Genomic DNA, 13,234 nt, shown 5'->3' on the forward strand with positions numbered 1-13,234 from the left:
TTGGTGATCAGGTAAATGTTAGCTAATATCATCAAATAACAATAAAAAAGCAGGAATAACCACGGTCGAATTTTTTGACAGAAAGAAATCGTTGCTAGAGCAAGGTCTATTGCAAGTGTATGCTAAGTCTGATCATCTGATCCCCCTTTTTTTGGTGTCTGTCACCTCGAGAGTAACCGCCCACCAGTAAAGTTGTGAAGAAAATGTGCTATGTACAGTAGAATGTAAGATCCTTTCCAAAGGAATGGGGAAAGAATGGTATCATATGTCCAAACCGAGTCGACAAAAGAAAACAAGATAAAAAATAACAAGTACAAAACTGGTTTCGCCTAGCCGGCCCATGCATGATGTCGTGAACACAAAAATCCCGTCCCTAAAAAAATGAGCCAAAGGCTCGTACAAGAAGTGAATACAAACCGCCATCTAAGGCCTCTGCCTCTCCGGTCGCCCATGTCATTGAACTAGCAATGGCTTTAAGCGCGGAAGCTGACCTCCCGTTTGCTGAGGCTGTACAGAGAGGTGGTGACCGCGCCCGAGTCGCACTTGGTGCCGGCGGCCATCTGGATCTGAGCAGCCCAGACCTGACCGGCGGTGCACTGCTGGAAGGCACTGCCACCAACGCACTTGAACTGGCCGGGGGTGCAAGCACCGCCTGAGCTGGCTCCCTCGTTGTTGCCAGAGCCGCTGTTGCCAGAGCCCTTGTTGCCAGTGGCCGGCGAAGGAGAGGGAGCAGAGGGAGCGACAGGAGGCTTAGAGACGGGGGCCTTGGGAGTGGGAGTAGCAGTAGGTGTGGCAGACGAAGCGGCAGGCTGCTCAACAGGGTTGTTTCCAGGAGCCGGGGCCTTGACGCCGTTGCCAGGGAGAGGAGAAGTGGATGGCTTGTCACCACCAGCGGGCTTCTCGGTGTCAGCAGGCTTGTCGCCTTGTCCGCTGCCGCTGCCGCTGCCAGTGCTGGGAGCGGTCTGGGTACCGGGCTGACCACCAGGAGTGTTGGCAGGGCAGGTAAGCTTCACGAGCCTCGACGGGTTGCCCTTGTTGAAAACAACGGCACCAGGGTTGGGGTAAGCGTAGTCTGTGAAATGTCAAGTCAGCATCCAATTCAGGTAGAAGGGAGTCATTGTAAGTGGCATTTTGGGACCGTGGAAATGCTTACCGGAACCTTCAGGAGTCTGACAGGTGTTGGACGAAGGCGAGTTGGTGACAAAGATCTCCGGGAGCTTGTCGAGGTTGGACTTGTCACCGCCGGTTCCAGTGAGGGTGACCGGGGCGCAGTTCATGTAGAACTCGCGGTTGCCAATGCGGTTAATCCAGGTCCAGGACAGGATGTACTTGCCGGCGGGGATGTCGTCGGGAATTTTGAACTGAAGACCAGAGTCGAGAGCGGCGCTGGCATCGTTGCCGTTGTTGCCGTCACTGCTGAGGGGGCAGCCACCCTGGATCGAAGTGATGACGCGGAACTTGGTCGCGGCAGTGGGGGCGGTCTCGTCAGTCAGGGCGACCTGGCAGGAGCCGCCACCATGGGTAGCACCACCCTGGAAGGTGAGCTTCTGAGTCGATCCGAGGGACATTGTGGTGGGGGTGCCACCCGACATCTTGCCCTGGCAGGGGAAGTTGATGCCATCTCCAAGAGGACCGTTCTGGTTACCGGGGAAAGGAGGAGGGTAGGCCAAGAGCATGTGAGCATTGGCGGTGGCAACCAGGCCAAAGACGGTAGCGATGCTGTTGAAGTACATTTTGAAGAAAAGTTGATCTGGTTGTTTCCAAAGAATCGAATCGAAGGGGACACTGATAGTCGAAATGTATGAAAAGAGGCTGCTGAAGACAAAAAGGGTCCAACAAACAGGCAGCTTAGGGAGTGTATGAGTGCAAGCACTTGAAGATCTCGTTTGTTGACTTGAGGTGAAGGAATGCGGTACTGCTCCGGGCGAGTATGTGTGTGTCAAGTCAAACAAGACAAGGAACGAAGTCAAAGGAGGCGTCGCCGTCCTAAAGAATGAAGCTGTGAATGCTGTAGATGATGAGTTGGACAAGAGAATGTGAAGGCTGGGAGAGGTTGGGTTTCCAGTCTTATATATCGATTCGTTGGCAAGAGACAAGCTGCCGTGTCTTGCGTGACGAGGTAAGACAACCTATGGATTGAATGGCAAAAAATGAATGTGGTTCTAGGAAGGGAGCTAAAGCCCAATTGATTCTAGATCCCGAAAAGAAGGTAAGGGCTCGACAGAGCAAAGGAAGGGTTATCCAAAGGCGATTGGCCAAGACGCGCAAGAGAATGAACGGGGATGAGGCGGGATGGTAGGTAGAGAGCGAAAACAAAGAAGAAGGCAAAAAGCAAAAAAGGGGAGCCATGATATACGAAGCCATCGGTAGCCATCCATCTCACATACTCTACCAGAATTAGGGGAACGCCCTTGTCCCTGGATGTGCTTGCAGGGGTGCTTCCTACCACTCAGAGCTCAGCCCATCGCTTCTTTCGAACCTTGCCCCTTGCGGGTCGAGCATAAGGATCGTCAGCCGGGGTCATTCGTGTGTTCCTGGCAGATCCGTCCTGGCCCGTGATAGGCCACTGTGGCCGTGCCGCCATGTTTCGGAGTAGGACAATAACCTAGAAGGTACAGTCACCCAAAGTGGAGTACGATTTAGACGGGACTGAGAGGAGAAAAAAAAGCCAAGTCGTTGTGGTCGTATTGGACAGGGGACATAGAGGGAGAGGGAGGGGGGGACGGTATTCGGTTCCTTTGGTCCAGGCCCAGAAAAAAAATTCTGACCTGGGCTGTTGTGTTCCCAGCGCGCGTGTATCCTCCAATACTTTGCCTAGAATCGATGGAAGTTACGTGCCGCTTCCGTGCATGCGAATGTCAGGTGTATGGCTCGCCTGCCTCTACTGGGCAACAGTACGGCGCCACGTCTTTACCCCCTGTCTAGCCGCCCCCTTTGATGGGGCAGCGGGTCTGCCATTGAGGGGTTCAGCTCTCCCAGCCTTCCTCAGTGTTTTTTTTTCGGACGAAAAGACCCAAAAAAAGAAAGCCACAGCCAAAAAAGACCCATGAATGAGAGGTGGGCTCAAAAATACTTCCAAAACTTGGCTTGCATATGATCGCGCATCGTGGTAAGTACGTTTACTCATCGCCGTTTAATATAGTGCCGCTAGAAAGAGAAGATAGAGTCACACATAGCCGCGCGCTCCAAATCATGTTGCCCGCAGGCACTCAACCCTCAACCAGAGCGCCCCAGTGTAGAGCTCAGCGCCCCTTCAGCGTTCACGCTGGAATGATTTTACTACAGCTTTGCGATGGCTGCGACATTGGCTGGCCCAGACATCGACAACCACGACTCCCTTCAATGCTAGTCTTGTAATTCAGTCTAGAAGGGCCCCTATCACACCCGGCATTCCCGCCCTATTCTAGTTCCCAGCCATACCGTTATAGTAGAGCCTGCGCGTTGTCGTGCCTACTGGCAATCGAAGCGACGAGAGGCGAATATGGGGCCTTGGGTGCTGTTGCGCAACTTGCGGCGGCCTCCGTGGCGTGGCGGCAAGCGACTCTGATCACCAGTTTGGCGGTGGATTTCGGGGGGGTCCATCTGAATGTGGACCCGTCCGGGACTCTCGGTCGAGGATACCCTGTTTTGGCAAAATATACATATCCTTACATTTCCTCTTCTCCGCGCACTCCAAGCACACAAACGCACAAAAGTCCTTCTCAAATAATATCTGACGTGAGCTATATCAGAACTCAATGTGAGGTGTGAGTGAGGTGGTCTGGTACCTCCAGTGAGGTACTTTTGGGCGGTGCGTGCGCGATGGTAGCCACATCTGACATGCCTATACATATGTACAATGCAGGTACTCAGGGGCCAAAATCCGGTTTTAGTGCCCACCAAGCATGCGGCGGCCTTTTTTTTTAGCCTCCCAGTGCTGTCCAGCGTGTGCGTTTGCCGGCCTGTCTTGTCTGTTGTACCTCGTACAATACATGCCGTACGCACTACGTGTACGGAGTAGAACTAGTGCTGGACTGAGCTAAGCACGTCAAACGGAAAACATTGATGCAACGTCCTTTTTCTTTTCTTTTCTTTTCGACAGCCGGCGATTGCCCTGAGGGAGGCTCCGCCGTCCTGCATCGCACGTGGTAATCGTGGTCCAGCATCACACTCATCTAGACACGACACCTTTCATTGGGCGCAAGTATTTTGGAAGTGATCTGTTCAATTCCCTTGCCTGTAGTGGACCCTCGTCGTCGTCATCTCGAGGCATGCATTTATCTTGATTGTTTAACTGAGGGGCTGGTGGAAAACTAGGGTGACCTGTTGACTCCCAGGATCCTACCGGTTCGATGTACTTTTGTACTTTAAATCCTACAATAGACGATGGGGTCTGTCGGACGTTTGGTCCAGGACAGTTTGGGTACGGTACAACACAGTAGCAAGCAGCATGCGTTGATGGACATGAAGTATTGGAGCGCATGCGATATTCCACCTCTGCCTCGGCCCGTTTATTCTTCTGCGCCAACCATCCGGCAGTTCAACGACTACCCATGTAAACTACTACCGCAGGTAACGACGAATAAATTACGAAGCCGAGACGTTTTCGTCGGCAAAATAAAAACGCGCGCGCACACGAACATTCGCACACCAAAAAAAAAAACAAAGACCTTTGAATTATCTCCAGCGAAAAAGAAGACTACCGGGCCGTCGGGCTGACCAATGAGCCTTCATATTGAGTGGTTCCTGCAGATGGGTGAAACTAGGATAGAAGAAAGGGTAGAAGCCCCTTGAACATCCATGTTTCAAATATTCGACGACCCGCCCATACCCAGGTCTTGGTTTGCCGGGCATCAACGATTGGGTGGAGAGCAAAAAAAAAAAAAAAAGAAAGGATGACAAGACTAGCAAACTAGGAAGGAGAAGAAAAAAAAAACTTAACTTTCATCACATTAAACCCGCATGCATGACTTCTGTTTGGCTAAACAAACAAGACGAACAGATTGCATGGCATCTTTCGTCTGGAATATTGACTAGCCGCTAAATCGATTTGACAAGTCTTGGCAGGCGGGGAGAAGGCAGGGTAGCAGCCGCGTGGAGATCAGCCTGTTTGGCTTTGGCTCGTGCGTGCTTTAAAAGACGCAACGAGAGGCCTTAGCACAAAAACAACAATGTGTCATGTATTGCATGTACTGTAGTGTATGCAGGAGGATATGTTGTTTGTTGGTTCGTTTGCTGTTTGTACTTCGTCTGCATATCCTGATTACTCTCAGGGGCAAGTGTTTGTGTGTGTGTGTCAATCCTTATTCAACCAATCCTGGGCGGCCTCGATATTCTGGCCTAGTCAATCGCGAAAAAAAGTCCGGCCGGCGAACCGCCAATTCTGGGGCTTGCTACCAAAACATCGATCAAGCCACACCCAATGACTAGGTGATCTGCTGATCGCAAGCCAAGGCAAGCAAGCAAGGTAGTTCGCAATACTATACTGCACGCACTGCCGGCGGATATGGGTGGGCGGGTGAACGGGCCTGCGATGGGTCCTGCGCTCTCTACCCGTCAAACGTCAAGCCGTATTACCTAGAAAGCAATGGTTGAGGCTCTGATAACCGTCGCCACCGCCACACATTATAGAATACCGCGGCAATAATTACACATAATAGCGCAAGTCCCCATTTGCTTGAAATAAACGGTCGGAAGACCGGCTTGGCCGGTTGGGAGGGTGCGTGGGAGGCGCAGCCGGGGATCATCGTTCGGGGTCTCGACCGGCAATCCCTGGGCGTTCAACGACCTTGAACTGCCAAGCCTGCAAGGTACCAACCGGAGACTTGCGAAAGCGCTACTACTTTTAGGATCATTTGGAACCCTACCCGATTTCCACCTCTTCCACGTGACTAGGTAGCTTTCTCGGTGAACACGGGGACTGACTTCGCCTGTGACAAAAAAAAAAAAAAAAAAAAAAGCCACGTGCAGGCTGAGCGTTTCAAGACTCGGCATTGAGAGGCAGCCCAACGCATGAATTTGCGAGATCTGTCCAGCTGGCCTTGTCTCTTTCATCCGAGCTTTTCATCCGAGCTTTCGCCTTTGGCGCGCGCCTTTTTTTGGTTTTTCCCTCATTGGCATCCTTGTGGGTATGCGCAATTTGTTTAATTTTTGTTATGGAATTATTCAGATGGAATTTGCCAGTATTTGATGGCCCCAATGAGATATTTTCTATAGAGACAGAAAAGAAAATCAGATCAGAGTGGCGTTGAATAATAATAAGCGAGTAGGTATAATACTGGTAAGGCGAAACGGATACTAACAAAATAGCGCATGTGACTCAACTATTCTCCAGTAATAGTATATTGCTATGGGACCAGCGGAGCGAATCCATCAGTCGACTGCCCAACCTACGTCAACGGTTACCGCCAATTGATTGGCCTGCAGGCTGCAGCAATTCAGACCAGGAGCTGCATCACATGTTTCGAAACAAAGAAAAAAAATTAAGGTAAACGCCAAAGACTTGCTTGACGCATCTAACGATGGTAATATGCTCCGACGCTGGTGAGGTATTCTCTTTAGTTTAGGTAGGTACAAGCCTTGTTTTTGTTCCCCGGAGAAGCACGGCCCACCGGTCCTCCTATATTCGATACCAAGAAGAAGAGATCCCGGAGATTTGGTGGATGGCGACTCTCATCTCTTGTGGGGGTGGGCGAACCACGGCAGTCAAGTTTTTGGCAGACCCTCCCTGATTTGAGCTGGCCCCCAAGGCATGGATGAGCCGCAGGTGCAACCGACTCAGCTTGTCGTGAGAGTGGCATGACTGCCTGATGCCTTAAAGAGCGCCTCTTCACACCAGCGCATCAGCTGCTACCACTTGCGACCGCCCGCTGCATCCCTTCGGTCCTCCAGGGCTGATCGTGAAGCCCATGTTTCCCCCGGGCGTCCACCGGCTCGCCGCCTAATCTGTAATTTTTTGCATGACTGGTCAGCACTCAGCACACTTAAGCGACAGCCATAGGATTTGGGTCACCTCGACCTTTCTGGGAAAATGAAAGGGGCACATGTGGCGCGAGCTTCCTGAATCCAGCCAACATTTGGTAAGGAACAAAAAAAAAACCGACAAGACCTACCAGAGAAGCAGTAATCCTCCCTTGTCCAGTGCTTCATGCGCTCATTGCGGAAGTGATCGAAATCCCACTCCTTGTCCTCGAGCAGAGCCTTGTCCTTGAAGACGTACGTAGAGGTTTCGACCTCGGCGCCCTCAACATTGCCTTCACCCTTATCGTCCCCGACCTTTTCCAGCAGCTTGACCTTGACTGGTAAACGATCATACTCACTACCCTCAAAAAAGTCGAGCTTGACAAGGTTGGCCTCTGTCAAGCCCGTCACGTAGGTCCCGCGCACCGTGTGCTCGGCGTCGGGTACGATGCCTGGATAGTCGGCGTCCCTGAGGAGGAGTGCGTTCAAGTTTTAGTTCTGTCAGTCATTGCAAATGTTCATTGTATACGCTTGCTCCGTCCTGGTTGGGTAGTCTGTGAAAGCTGAGTGGTTTTCTAGGCTGACACCAAGGAGTCCCGGGTGTTGCTCCAAGTCTATACGAAACGCACGATACTCACTTTACCCTTCGTCGACAGTAACCATGCAGAATGGCAGGACGGAATGTGTACTCGGACTTAAGCGCCTGCGGGGGGTTGGCCATACGGAAACAGACCGTGAAGAAGACCTCTGAGGCCATCTACGAACCCGGCGGGTCAGTGACTCCTTTGGTCAAATCCTACCGAGCTCCAAGACTTTGATGACTGCACCTTACCAAGGTACCTGTGTCTTATTGTCAGCATGGATGAGGCGTAACACAAGACTGGAGGCCTCGGCATTTCGCAAAAAAAATATGCCATGCGTGACTTTACCATAGAAAAACGCCGTGTATGTCTTGGGCGAGACGCCGCCGCTCGAGCTAGGAGTCTCAGTCATTTCTGGTGCTCCTCGAGGATATTGACATAAACTGCCCTCTTGTTCTCTATTTTTGTACACGAGATCTCAGAGCTGGGTGGACGGTGGCTGCTTGATGCTTTGCGATCGCGTTGATCCGCTGATCGATAATCACGAAGTGACTCCGGTGATCGGATGGATGCCCGCTGTTATCTATGGTTTTAGTGCCAAGTTGCCAACTACTAGGCATGAAACTGAAATAATACCCAAGTAACCCGAGAGCGTTCTGGGATTACTCATAGAACAGTCAAAGATATATATGCTTATTTAGCAAAAGACTCTAAAACGCGGCCAAACAAATTTTACCTATGATGTTTGGCCTTTGTGATTAAGGCATCTCGAATAAAAAGGAGCCATAGAGTATGACATGGGAACCACTGGGCCGACAACGCAGACAAGTAAAGCATCAATGTGGGGAATAGGCAGCAGAATTTGGCGGGGTCTAAACAATTGATTAGCAAACATATCCTTTTTTGTCAAGAGAAAAAGAAGAAATAAATGAAAAAAAAAGGCAACGGCTCATAGAAGCAAATAACAAACAATCGCCGTCAGTGCAAATTCAATCAATTCCATCTAAATCTTTACCAGGCAGCCACAATGTCTGAGGAGTTAAAGGACGAGGTGGAGGCCCTCAATTCCATCTACGGGGACGGGACGCTACTGGCTGCATCGGGCAATGACGGCAGCGATACCGAGGCCGCCGGTGCCTATATTCTCAAAATTCCAGGCGAGGGGGAAACATCTTCGCTGCGTCTTCAGTTCCCTGCCGGCTATCCGGATGAGCCCCCGTCTGTTCTAGGCACCCACAGCTCGGGCGGACAGAACCGGCCGCGCGGCGCCGCAGCTCGCGACCTTGAACTATTCCGTGACGCGCTCGGCCGGGTTTTCCAGCCGGGCATCGTCTGCCTCTTTGATGCACTGGAAGAACTGGCAAGACTGGCCGAGGAGCTCGGGATCAACGACACTCAGCCATCAGAAGCGGACGAAGACGGCGCAGAAGAGGAAGGCACCTCCACGGCGCCGCGCAAGGTATCCGCCCCGGAGGACGCCTTGGGCCCGGAGCCCCCTTGGATCATGTCCGACGTCTACGTGGAGATGAAGTCGACGTTCGTCGCTCGTTGCGCCCACGTCACCTCGGCGGCCCAGGCCGAGTCGTACGTCGCCCATCTGCTTGCGACGGACAAGAAGGTGCGCGCGGCGACGCACAACATGACGGCCTGGCGGATCCGGGGTGCGGACGGCAAGACCTCGTTCCAGGACTGCGACGACGACGGTGAGACCGCTGCCGGCGGGAGGCTGCTGCATCTGATGCAACTTATGGATCTATGGGATGTCATGGTCGTCGTGACGAGGTGGTATGGTGGCCAGAAGCTTGGACCTAGGAGGTTTGCTGTCATCAACCAGGTTGCCAGAGATTCGTTCGTCAAAGCTGGATTAGTCCCTGAGGCGTCCGGCAAGAAAAAGGGGCCAGGCAAGTGATCGGATCCCTGTGGTTGGGTATGTCACTGCCAAACGAGCAGCTTGTTCAGGGGCGAACTTCTGTTGCTTGAATAGTGCGAAAACATTTCAAAAAATGTTATTCACACGTCAAATTACCGGTAAGCAATTATTCTTTTGTTTGTCCTATCCTATGAATGCATTCTTTATATAATTTTCCACCAGGACTAAGTATCCCCGGATAACAGAGGTCCCAATATCTCAATGGCTTTGGCCGACTGCTCTCGCGACAGTATTACTGCGCCTGCCCTCGCTGTCGATAGATATGACAACTCGGGGCCCTCGTCAGACATCTCTCTCGCCAACCTCCCTGCTACTCCCGATACGATTCCCGTTGCCTCAAAAGGCAATGATGCCAAGTCCAAAAATATCGGCGCAAGCTCCCCTCCTGCCTCTCCAATTAGCGACTCGCCAAACATGGGGACTAGCGCCTTGTCGAGAAGCAACGATGGCGGATCATCCTGTGCCAGCGTGACGGAAAGGAACTTTGGTTGAGTGGCCAACGCCGCAACGAGACACGTGTAGAGGCGCGTGTCGACCGTGTCAACCCATGTCCGATGGGAATGCCCGTTGCTGAACCCATTGCCCGTGTTCATCCTACTGAGCGACGGGCGATTTAGGTGCGCTGTTGGGGATGCAGCCGATATCTCGCCGTCAAGGCGATGCGACGAAGTCTCGTGCCCGGAGCAATGCACCAATCTCAGGCTGGTGTCCACTGTCGCTTGTACACTCTGTTTCTTGAGTAAAGCAAACGTGCGCTCCTGCAGTTCGTCGGCGTTGGAAGGTAATGGAGAGTCCGGGGTGGCATTATCATGCTCGTTGTAACTCCCTCTCCTGCTTACCATTGTGCTGCCGGCACCGCTGTTGGCGTGCGAGTTCAGGTACGAGCCCAGTCCGGACCGTGGCAGCGACATCATGGAGGACGAGTCGCCATTGTCGGTAAACTCGAACCCCCTGGCCAGGAGGGCTTGCACAACGTTCTTTTTATCCTTGCTCGGCACCAAGATAAAGTCGGAATAGTACGTCGTGATGAAAAAGATGGAAATCCCCGCGAGGGCCAGCGGCGAGGACAGGTCGACGACTCGAGACCCAGCATCCATGCCGGCGCTTATAACGCACAGTGCCACATACGACTCCTTTGAGATGGAAACCTTCCCCCTCGCGGCCTGCTGGAGTTTTTGGAGAGCCGGCTCGAACACGCTGGTTGCCCATGTCGTCTGGCACACGACGGAGCACTCGATGGGTGTTATACTGACGTTGAGGAATGGCCGCTGGTCATGGGGGCCAAGTTGAGACCAGCTTCGGCTCGAATTGCTCGCGACTGGGCTACCATTTCCCTGTTCATCCTCTGGCTGAAGAATAGACTCCTTTTGGGGTAGGAGAATCTGAAGTATTGGTTGAAGAAGTGTAGGGTAGAGGTTGAGTGGAATATGAATTAGGCTGAGCTCGCCGTCCTGTAGTATGTGGTTAGTGGCGACGATGCTGCGTAACCTGCTGAATATATCGGCATAGATCTTACTAGAAATGAGACTTGAGCGTTCATCCTGGACTTGGAGAAGGAATGGTTCAAATATGACTGAGAGTTGAGTACAGAAAAAAAATAGATGACCAATAACGCGGACGATATCGGAGGACGACGTGGGAGTCAGGTTGGAATACCCAATAGGTGTTTTGGGTGGGGTAAAGTGACTAAAAGATAAGGGCTGGGGATAGCTGATTTCTCGGTTTTGAAGGGTGGTCGTTATCTCTGCTTCTGGAATCCTCTTATTCTCTAACAACTCATCAACAAATTGACCTTGGGCTAGTACGGTCTAAGCGCTGAACAAGTGATGGCTACACCATGAACAAGAAAAAAAAACCTCTTCTCTCTTGGTCATCTCCGCGGAATATCGCCATGCCCATTCACCTGTGAAGAGACGAAAGGTGGTTTTTTCACAGGGTATTTAAAGTTTGAGGGACTCGCTCCACATATCGGCATATCACGCTCACTATGCCATGGGGGGGACCTTGGGGGGTATGACGAGCGTGGTGTTTGGTTTTTTTGATATGGAAAGTAGGTAGGTAAGGTAGGATTTTGGGTCCAAGGGAAGAATGTGGGAACCGAAAGGAACTTGATTATGCACTGATGTGAATCGCGTAGACTGGGCAGCGGGTGCGATAAAATGAAAGCTAACCGAGCTGGTACCAGGCTTATATGCGAAGTGGAGGTAGGAAGACAGACAGACAGACAGACATACCTACCTACCTACCTACCTACCTAGGTAGGTACATGAAAAATATCGAGACTATCGCCGAGACGCAAGCCTGCGCGTCTCAACGTTGTCCTCGTGCCCTGCCGAAACCCGGAAATACTCGACGCCAACAAAGCCAGACGAGTGTCAGGTCCGGTTGACCACTGCATCTAATCCGTAGGATGGGTGCGTCGATAGCCAGTAAAGTACTAGGACTGCTAGATAGACTAGTACCCCCCATCCCTACATACATACATACCTAGCCGACGGGCATTGATCTACCGATTTAATCGGCTTAGTGTTATGGATGGAACCCAGATAAGGATTCGATACCATGCGTGCGGTGACGCACGTAATATGCACTCGGGTGGGGGACCCTTGCCGCACGACAGCAAGCTTTGAGATGACTATGGTGCAAGACGACTTCCTTGCCCCGTATAGCTAATACGTGATCAAGTAAATTATCTTCAAACCCGTATTGCAACTGCCTAGGTAGTCATTAGGTCAGTGCTTGAAAGAAATGTTAGTATGCACGATGAGGCTGTTTTACCCCGCAGCAAAGCCCCAAGGCTTGGCCAAATACCTGCCTACCTGCCTACCTACCTACCTAGGTACGAAGTACTGTAGACTAATAATACCTACCCCCTCAGCGGCTACATGGTTTGAACTACTTACGTACAAAGTAGAACTATCCGTACACTTGGAAGAACCAACCTGTCTGAACCCGAGTAATGACGGATTGCTGAAGATCGGCCCAGACATATCGGCGAAGAATAAATAAATAGGTGTTCTGATTCGTAGATGATCTAAAAGCCAAATAAATTGGAGTAAGTGCTAATTATTATTGATAAATCGAGGTTACCCCGCGCTGATGTTGACTTCCCGTCATTATCTGCATGTTTGTGGCTTGTGTTGGAGATATCGAAAGAAGCGATAAAGCACGACATCCTTTGAGAAACGTTCAAATTGTATCAATTCGCTGACGCTGAAATCGTACAATGCTGACAAGGATTTGACTTTAAAATCGTCTTAGGTACAAAGCCGCTGACCCATCGGCTATTGTCGGTTTGCCCAGAATAATCGTGTACTCTCATCACATTATCACCACAGCAAGCAGATGTGACAGCGGATGTGCCGTAGGCTGGGAACACGAGAATGCTGCCATCATCGTACATAAATGTCAGCAAGCTCGATTGTGATCCCCCCGCGTTTATCTGCAGTGAGCACAGGCGACATTCATATCAGTATGTATAGCACTCGTGCTAAGGGTGTGAACCCAATATGAGGGTTTCAAGGATCAGCAAGCCGGTTCCACGATGCAAAAGATACCGAAAAGAGGTAAGCTGAATATATTTTCACCAAGGGATGTGCCCCGAAGCTTGGCAAGTCGATCACTGGAGATGATCGATGCTGATATCAGCCGCTTGAACATCGCCGAGAATATGCAATGCGGCTGACAGTCATGTGTGACTTGTGTAGGCGCCGTACTTTTGGATCGCTATACTCTCATCCAGTGGTTCTATCGATGTATAATAGGTGTAGGTAGTTGAGTAGGC

General features: G+C 51.3%; 5 protein-coding genes across 5 annotated transcripts; 2 read left to right on the top strand and 3 right to left on the bottom strand.

Annotated features, from left to right (window-relative positions):
• Positions 1-50: 50 nt before the first annotated feature.
• MGG_09527 (uncharacterized protein) lies at positions 51-2,373 on the bottom strand. Its single transcript, XM_003712165.1, has 2 exons — positions 1,154-2,373; positions 51-1,072 (listed from the first exon to the last, which is right to left on the bottom strand). The coding sequence occupies exons 1-2, from the start codon at positions 1,731-1,733 to the stop codon at positions 474-476; spliced, it is 1,179 nt and encodes a 392-aa protein (XP_003712213.1). The 5' UTR covers positions 1,734-2,373; the 3' UTR covers positions 51-473.
• A 4,094-nt stretch (positions 2,374-6,467) lies between these two features.
• Positions 6,468-8,304, bottom strand: MGG_09526 (uncharacterized protein). The gene is made up of 5 exons (XM_003712166.1): positions 7,869-8,304; positions 7,772-7,779; positions 7,578-7,696; positions 7,092-7,408; positions 6,468-6,924 (listed from the first exon to the last, which is right to left on the bottom strand). Exons 1-5 carry the CDS (start codon positions 7,930-7,932, stop codon positions 6,920-6,922), a joined length of 513 nt encoding a protein of 170 aa, XP_003712214.1. The 5' UTR covers positions 7,933-8,304; the 3' UTR covers positions 6,468-6,919.
• Positions 8,305-8,412: 108 nt separating this feature from the next.
• MGG_09525 (impact family protein) lies at positions 8,413-11,314 on the top strand. Its single transcript, XM_003712167.1, has 2 exons — positions 8,413-9,548; positions 9,636-11,314. The coding sequence occupies exon 1, from the start codon at positions 8,548-8,550 to the stop codon at positions 9,427-9,429; it is 882 nt and encodes a 293-aa protein (XP_003712215.1). The 5' UTR covers positions 8,413-8,547; the 3' UTR covers positions 9,430-9,548; positions 9,636-11,314.
• On the bottom strand, positions 9,506-11,459 carry MGG_13001 (uncharacterized protein). The gene is made up of 2 exons (XM_003712168.1): positions 10,967-11,459; positions 9,506-10,901 (listed from the first exon to the last, which is right to left on the bottom strand). Exons 1-2 carry the CDS (start codon positions 10,988-10,990, stop codon positions 9,615-9,617), a joined length of 1,311 nt encoding a protein of 436 aa, XP_003712216.1. The 5' UTR covers positions 10,991-11,459; the 3' UTR covers positions 9,506-9,614.
• A 1,032-nt stretch (positions 11,460-12,491) lies between these two features.
• On the top strand, positions 12,492-12,929 carry MGG_16795 (uncharacterized protein; the record flags this gene model as incomplete). The annotated part of the gene is made up of 2 exons (XM_003712169.1): positions 12,492-12,505; positions 12,712-12,929. Coding segments are annotated over 2 exons (180 nt in total), but the record flags the coding sequence as incomplete, so codon positions are not given.
• Between the last annotated feature and the right edge of the window lie 305 nt (positions 12,930-13,234).

This window comes from Pyricularia oryzae, chromosome 3 (genome assembly GCF_000002495.2).
Source record: "Pyricularia oryzae 70-15 chromosome 3, whole genome shotgun sequence".
Classification (NCBI taxonomy): Eukaryota; Fungi; Ascomycota; class Sordariomycetes; order Magnaporthales; family Pyriculariaceae; genus Pyricularia; species Pyricularia oryzae.